Source organism: Castanea sativa, chromosome 8, assembly GCF_040712315.1.
Source record: "Castanea sativa cultivar Marrone di Chiusa Pesio chromosome 8, ASM4071231v1".
NCBI lineage: Eukaryota > Viridiplantae > Streptophyta > Magnoliopsida > Fagales > Fagaceae > Castanea > Castanea sativa.
The window spans coordinates 42,750,520-42,759,250 of NC_134020.1; the positions used below are offsets into that span (position 1 = coordinate 42,750,520).

The following is an 8,731-nucleotide window of genomic DNA, read 5'->3' on the forward strand; positions in this document are numbered from 1 at the left end:
TCCTGTTTCTCCCAAAAGTAAACACAAGTTTGATCCACTTGCTTCCCCTAAGAATTAGGAGGCAGCTGGACCTTCCTTTAAAAAAAAACAAAAAAACAAAACAAAAAGACTACGACCTTTGTCACAATTAAGCTATGTGGCAGGCTGTGATTAGCTACCTATTACTTTTATATGAACCCATTACTCACAGTTTGATACATGTACAATAATCGTAATAAAAATTGTGATATTTTCAATGGCCCTTCATTTTTGAAAAAGAATTATATGGACCATAAATAGTTAAATAGTTTTTTTCTAAACATAAATAGTTAAATACTTATCAGTTATCACAGTAGAACAATAAGGCCGTAAGGTTAACTTCAAGCTTCTGTGGTAGCGAACTTAATTTGGGCCGTAAGTTTGAGTTCACGTAATACTATCTATCAAACGTTTGTGGGTTGACTTGGCATTGGCCCAAGCTTTTTAAGTGCAAAATAGAGTTCAAACTAAATTTTGAGTTTCTCTTTCCTGATTGGGCTCACTTTTGCCAAGATTACGGGGGCTAGCAGGTATTTAAATAATAGTTTTTATTGTTTAAATAATATAATACGTATTTTTACAATGCTTTTTTATCTAAACGTATTTCTAAAAAATTTAAATAACGTTACTAAAACAACATAATCAAACGGTCCTTACATCACTTTAAACTTTCCAATCGCATGGTTTTTATTTTGACAAATCCATTGTCTTATTCAAAATTTTCATATATGCAAACCATGCTTTTAAGATAATAAAAAATCAATAATTAGGTATTACTCTTTGTTAATGTTATACTATTTAGAACATGCGAGGTAAGCTTTCATATTTTGGAAGAGATGTCTCATGGAGTGATTTTGTGAAGCCACCCATTCAAAGCATGTGGGTTCCACACAAAAAGTCACATATTTTTGGATCTCATATATTGTGAAAAGGTAACTTCATGGAAGAGTTCCATAAGAGAATTTTCCCAGAGGGCACTTTCAACTCATTAACTTCGATCTTATGGGTATGTTAGGATTGTCATTTCTAACTCAAATAAAGGGTTTTATAATTGTGTATGTGTTGATTCATATAAAGATTAAAGTAGTTATAATAGTTTGGATTCTGGACCATGTGGATTTCATTCTATTAGATGTATGTGTATTGCATGAGTGTGTATGTTGAGGCCCATATTGTACGTCTACTAAGTAAATTTGACTATATAATTGATTATATAGATCTCTAATTGTAACTTGATTAGTCTTTTTGTGTTGTAGCATAGAGGATATAAATTCCACTATACCTATGCCTGGACAAAGATTTTGATTCAGTGTTTGAATGGTGCATTTAATTCCACAAAATTAAGCTTGTTACAAAAATAAAACAAAATCTAAATATATAGTAAATACTACTCATCATCCAAATTTCATAAGAAAGAAAGAAATTACTAAACAATAAACTAAATAATTCAAATTAGTTTAAACTTAAAATTTACCAAAACTAAATTCATGGGACGGAAAAATGAGCTCGGGGTACAAATTTGGAAGAACCAAACTGCTTGGATCTAGGTGAGATATTTGCCTTCGCCATTTGAGTACAATTATGGTTGCACATATTTTAGACCATTAGTGTAGATAAACATAAAGTACATGATGCAACCATGTAATGGTTGATATATAATGATCTGTCTTTGCATGCATTTAGGGTTGTTTTGTTTGTGTAGTTTTTTATAAAGTACACGGCAAACCCAAACCATATCAGTCACTCACTCACCCATGTGAAAGAACAATAGCGGTCCTTTTCTAGCATGGTTGTCTTATCCTTCAACATGAATGCTGCTCCTCTACGACTACGCATGCACATTCTATCACAATCCTCTTTAGTCTAGGACCCTCCACTACACATGCTCGTGGCCAATCATAGGTGTGGCTTGTTTCTTGTCGGTCTTACTCGCTAAGGACACAATAGGAAAAAATATCTTATGAAATAATCTCGTAAGATATTTCTTCTACACTATGTTTGTCTTATACTTACGAATTTCACACGTTGTGAGAAAAGTTTCAAAAGAAACATTCTTCTGTAATAGAGAGTGATCAACATCATGAATAACGATGTGACAATTAATGATCAATGTTATTTGAAATTTGAGTTTATGATATGAGGAAATATTTTTTGACCTTTAAAATTAGGAAGAGAAAAAACAAGAGCATTGGGGAGTGAGCTCTGGTCATAGTGGGACTTTTAGTGGTGCAGTTGGAGTTGGGACCATTTCTCCATAGTATGGGGCTCAAATATGATCATACAAATGATCGAGCTACAGTATAAATCCTCAAAATTTCGGTTCCAAAAGCAAAATGCAAAGGATGTGAATTATTTGGTTTGCAAATTTTTTCTCTTTATATAAAATAAAATAACCTACCTCTAACTCTAAGAGTCGGCATCGAAGATAAGAATCTTGGCCACTTGCCAAAATTAATATGTAGCTGATTACAGCTATGCTTTTTGATTTATATATTCGGGTAAAGTATCAAATATGGACTGGACCTAAACGTTTTGAATGGACTAGACTGGACCGAACAATAAATACATATTATTTTTATATTAAAAAATAAAAATGTAAACTCAATCATCCTTCCTTTCAATTCTCATACGCCAGTTGCTTTTTATATACTGTAGCGTTTGGATTTTTCTTATTTTACGCCAATTATTCTCTTCAATTGCTGTTTTTAACTTTTTGGACCCATTTGATAATGTTATAATAGTAACATTATTTGTATTTTGTAGACATATATGTAAGTTAAAAAGTATATAAAAATATATGAATGTTATTTAAACACTAAAAATTATTACTTAACACGGTAATAAACAATTGTTTATTGTGTTTATTGTGTGAAACATGAATTGCCCTGGCCCCGTTTGGATTTTGGATTTTGAATTTTTTACTACTATAAGTAACTTTTTGACTTTTGTCCGAGTTTGTGCATCTAAAGTGAAGTGTTTGGACTTTGGATCCTCTAAATGAAAAGTCATTCTGTAGAATGGCTTGTCGTTTTGGCTGAATAAAAAATGAATACATATAAACAAATCACACCCACCCCTTTAAAATATAGCAAAATTAGACTTTTGTATGTTGATTTTCTAGAAATGGCCCAACACCTCCATATTTTGTAATTTTTAAGACACTCTCAGGCCCCATAATCCTTTCTGGGTCAAACAATGTCAAGGTCCAAACAAAATATTCTTTTTTTCAAGAGGAATATTCCCATTAAAATAAACAAAAATTTTAATATATTTATAAAATGTCATATTCAGTCCACAAAATCAAATTATAACTTTTGCAAAGTTTAATTTGTGCTTTGCCCCTAATATATATATATATATATATATATATATATATATATATATTTTTTTTTTTATATATATTTTGTGTGGAGAGATTGACTTTGAAGAACCTGCCAATTTTTTTTTTTTTTTGGAAAAAACACTTTTCATTGCATTAAAGCACATGTCAACATTCTAAATACATTTATAAATTATAACTATTAAAAAAATAATACTAAGTATATTTTTTAACCTAAAACCAAACAACCCCAAAATCAAATAAGTCACTGTAGTAAAAGTTTAACAATCCCTCTACCATTGGTAATATTTAACCGCCAATCGGAGTTATCCAAGTCACCACAAGATAGCGAGACAATGTGAATGTTGTTTGAGTAATGTTACGCTTACAAATTATTTTACAATAGTTTTACAAAACTATTGATGTGACAAATTTTAATTAGTTCTAATCTAGGTCCACCATTAATATCACATTTTTATTTACTAATAATTATATGAAAAATGTTAAAACTACGTTAGCAGTTTGTAAAATAGTCTGTGTCGATTACTTAGGTTGTTTTAATCTCTTTATTATTCTTCTTCCTTTTTGTCCGGATTCTTTGAACAAAATGCAGCGATATATGCATTCTAGTGTTTATTGCATTGATTTTGGATATTGTTGGCCATTATTGTGAAAGAATAGTAATTTCGTCTTGCTCTTGCCTGAGTTTCATGGCATTGTTTGGTTAGAACTACTATAGGTGTGGTTTGTCATTCATATAATGTTTTGTGAAGTGGCATTATCTGTGAGGCAATGAAGATTGAAGACTAGCTGGTGTGATATCAATAGTGAACTCAAACAATCAACATTGTCCAAGGGAAAATATATGAAAACAAATAAACTAAAACTAAGGCTCCATTTGGTGGGGGCGTTTTCTAAATGAAAACTTGCATTTTTGTTAAATAAAAAAAAAAACGCTGGAAGCTATGCATTTCATTACGTTTTTTGAAAAAGTACGTTTTTGAAAACTCTGAAAATTTATGTTTGCGAAACACAACGGTGGATAGCTTTTTAAAAAACCAGGTAAAAATGCAACTATCATAGTCGGTTGAAGCCTGAATTTTCTAAAATAACCTCACAAATAACAATGTCTTGCCTGCTACCTGTGGGCGCAACCTTGCTATCATCTATCTCCTCTAGGCCTTGCCACTATCTAATTTTGCTCGGCTTTGATGAAATTTCTTCTCTCTAGCTTTTTTCATTAAATGAATATTCTGGGCATGCAAAAATTGGAGCGCAAGCAAAAATTACTTTGATATGGGATGAGGTTGTGGGTGACACAAAGAAGATGAGTCTGGAGAAACTTTTTTTTTTTTTTTTTGAAAAGAGTCTGGAGAAACTTGGATGCAATTGAATGAATTTTTTTAGAAATTACTAAGATTAGATGCGGACCATGTGATTGGCAGTAGAGGATTTTTGTCCAGCTACCCAACAAGTGAAGGAGAAGAAGCTTGAGGCAGACATTGGGAAAGATAAAAATTAGGTATCCTTCTTGTGTAATTTTTTATTATTATAATAACAAAAGTAAATTACACTATTAAATGGAACATTATTATTATTATTATTATTACTTTCTTTATTAAATTTTTTTATGGGACGTTTTCTTTTTCTTTTTTGAAAGCTTATGGGACGTTTTCTTATTATTAAATTATTAAATAAAAAAAATATATTATTAATCTTATTATAGTCTGTCATGCCCTTTTTTGTAATTTTCTCAAAACAACAATTTTAGAGCAACATGTTTTACCAAACGCCCAAATGTAGCTTTAAAAACTGAGTTTTCAAAATGCTCGTTTTAAATATGCAATTTTTTGAAAATGTACATTTTAAAACAACTTATCCAAACAAGCAGTAAACAGAGAAAAGATTCATGTAAAACCAATTTACGTACAAATAAGTGAATAACATCAACAAGAAGTGGGTCCAAACAACCGAAAGTTGCATAACGTTGTGCAAAACTCCAAATGACTGAATTGCAAGATGGTGATATCAACAATAATGAAGCTAAAATCAACAGTGTCCAAATTGAAAACATAGCAAACAAACAAAAAGGAATAATAAGACCTCAAAAATAATGAAATACCAAGAACATGGACAAGCTACATAGCCGTCGGTGCAAATGAAATGACCATACGTTTGCATTTAATATTTCTCTATCTCTCTAAACATCTGTGCTCATCAATTGCTCGTGGCCATGGTGACGATTACGATTAGTGTGGATGAAGAAGAACTCGTACACAAGGCCAGCAATTCCACCTCCGATCAAAGGCCCAGCCCAGTAGACCCAGTGGTTGGTCCAGTCCCAGCTGACCAAAGCTGGCCCAAATGACACTGCTGGGTTCATGGATGCCCCATCAAAAGCCCCACCAGCCAAAATGTTGGCACCGACAATGAAACCAATTGCAATTGGTGCAATTATCCCAACATTTCCTACGCTTCTTTTATCCAAGGCCGTCGCATAAACTGTGTAAACCAACCCAAATGTCATCACGATCTCTAACACGAATGCATTCCACACTGACACCCCAGATGACAACGAAAACGCCGATGTTGACTGTAACAATTTTCATTTTTCATATTAATTAACAATCAAAATTTACTAATAACTTTCTAAGAATTAAACCCCCAAAAAATCTCCCGTCTCATATTTCACTTTATACTTCATCAATTATAATCAATTTTACTTTTAATTATACACATGATATACAATTTAACGTAAGTATTTTATCAAATAGGGCAACAACAATAAAGTGTTAAAAATTCTAAAACTATGTATGGACTAAAAGAATGTTACGTTATGTACGTATTTTGAGTGGTTTTGAATTATATTATATGGGCTAAAAATTAAACGTTACTCACCAAGCCACCAGTGGAAAGCTTAAGGAGCAAGCATGCTACAGTGGAGCCAAGGAGTTGAGCAATCCAGTAGAGGATACCACGAAGGAGGGTGATATGGCCACCAAGAAAGGCGCCAAAGGTGACAGCCGGGTTGACGTGGCCACCGGAGATGTTGGCGGAGACTGACACGGCAACAAATAAGCCAAATGCATGTGCCAACGCCGCGGCTACAAGCCCGGCAGGTGTGGTGGAGGCATCATCAGTGAGCTTATTGAAGGCCATGCCAGAACCCTCACCAGCAAACACAAATATTAGTGTACTAATGAACTCTGCTAATGCAGCCCTTAGTGCATCCGGGTGATAGGTCTCTTCTGGCCGTCCGATTGCTATTTCATAGATCGGCATTGTGGTCAAAGTCAAAGATCAGACGGCTACTCTTATCAATCAAAAAAACAAAACACAGTCACTATTTTTAGTATCAATAGTGAGTGTGTGTGTGTGTGAGACTAAATTTTGCAAGATTGAGCTATGTGGTAGTCACAACTTTATATTGAAATTTCTAAAGGCCATCTGGAAAGGTAAAACTTGCTATAGCCGGTTCCGGTAACCTAAATAGCGATTGAAAGTTGTGGAATTTTTTTAGCTTGAGACTTGAGTGGTGGATTGGGGAATGGGGACCAATCAAAACTCATGAATACAGCTCAGCATTCACCTCTAAAACGCCGTGAGAATGACACGTGGGCATCATGGATAAGGCCACCTCAAATGGTATTGTGGGTTCTATCCACTAATGTTTCTAGCAAGGTCTTGATTCCTGAAGGGGCAGGGTACCTATATAAGGTAATTTATGTTCTGATTATAATTTTATTTTTTAAGTTACTAACAGGAAAACAAGGAATTTAAAACCTAAATGTCTCGTTAGGAACGTGGAAAGATGTGAACCTTAAGTAATTAAAACTTAAAAATCTCTTGGCAATCATAATGTTTTGTTATATGTACTAGATTTTAATAACAGAAGGTTAATTTTAAGTATGAGTAATGTTAATTGGACACAAAATATTTTAAAATCCTTCTCACATGCAACTATGAGGTAAATTGTTATTGGACTAACATTATTTTTATATACATCTATTATTGATACCATTTTTATTAACGTTAGCTATAACATGTTACTTCAATAGTTGTGAAAAAAGGTTTTGAGAAAATTCTTGTTTTTAAGCTTATGGTTTTATTATTGTATTGACATTAATTGATGAGTAAATCTGTCAATGTTTTCAACAAGAAAAATCATAAAATTCATGCAATTAGATTTTAGAATAAAGTGTTACTAGCTTATATTCAAATGTTGTGAGGATATATATTAGCTTTTATAGTTTTGAAAATAATGGAATTTTCTTTTGTTTTTGGTTACTTGTTTTTTGGTCTAATGGAATGAAGAATGAAAGATATAACAGGTACCCAGACACTCTGTGTAAATTTTAATCAAGTCATTCTAGTACTTTCTAGCTGGTTGATAAAATTATTCCATTGTCAATTTTACAGTTCAAGTATTATATTACTCAGAATTGTGATGCAGGAATGAGTATACTTTCCACATCATAAAATTATATACTATATGCTATAACTCAAGACAAGAGAGTGATCCAATTAAATTGACATCCTAGGAAGCCTTTGTTTCTTTAGCAGTTGATAGTTGATACATAAACATATCACATTATTTTTTATTTTTTGGCCCAATCAATAACGCATCAAATGCTAATCCATTCATAAATAGGGTCCCATTATTGTCCTAACATGGAAGATAATCTCGGAGCTCCATGAAAGAAAGATTCTACAATTGCAAAGCTTGGTTTACAGTGCCAGGCCAATAATTTAAGAAACATGTTGTCTTTAGCATGTGTGTTGAAAATATGCTGAAATCTTTCAGGCTCTGTTTTTTTGTTTGCTAAATGAAATCTTTCACGCTCTTGTAATTTTAAAAGGTGGCCTAGTCATGATGTTTCATGCACGTATGAACCATACCTATCACAGAAGCAAACGAAATTGCTTTTTGAAAAGGAGAAATCATTTTGAGATAGCATCCCCATGTAGCATAGTCCCCACCAATAATTTGTCTGCTCCCCATCTAGATGAACCTATACATTGCATTAAAGATCCCTATTCAATTATCAAAAAAGACCCCTATTCAATTATTATTCAATTATGTTTCGTTTCTAAGCCTTCATTTGAGAGTTCATAAAGTTCAAAATGAAAAAGAATAGAATAAAATAGAATGATCATGAATGAATGAAAATAAATGGAATGTGTTTAAGTAAGAAATATGAATTGAATTGAATTAAGTAATCTTATTTGAATGTTTTAAAATAAAGGAATGGAAAGAAATAGAAAAGAATAGCATCTCCATGTAGCATAGTCTCCACCAATAATTTGCCTGCTCCCCATATCACTCATCTAGATGAACTGTACAATACATTAAAGACCACTATTCAATTATAAAAAAAAGACCCCTAATCAATT

The 8,731-nt window shown here is 32.5% G+C and overlaps 1 protein-coding gene across 1 annotated transcript; it reads right to left on the reverse strand.

The window, feature by feature from the left end:
* Nucleotides 1-5,294: 5,294 nt before the first annotated feature.
* On the reverse strand, nucleotides 5,295-6,739 carry LOC142606908 (aquaporin TIP1-1-like). Its single transcript, XM_075778275.1, has 2 exons — nucleotides 6,236-6,739; nucleotides 5,295-5,930 (listed from the first exon to the last, which is right to left on the reverse strand). Exons 1-2 carry the CDS (start codon nucleotides 6,617-6,619, stop codon nucleotides 5,538-5,540), a joined length of 777 nt encoding a protein of 258 aa, XP_075634390.1. The 5' UTR covers nucleotides 6,620-6,739; the 3' UTR covers nucleotides 5,295-5,537.
* Nucleotides 6,740-8,731: the final 1,992 nt, after the last annotated feature.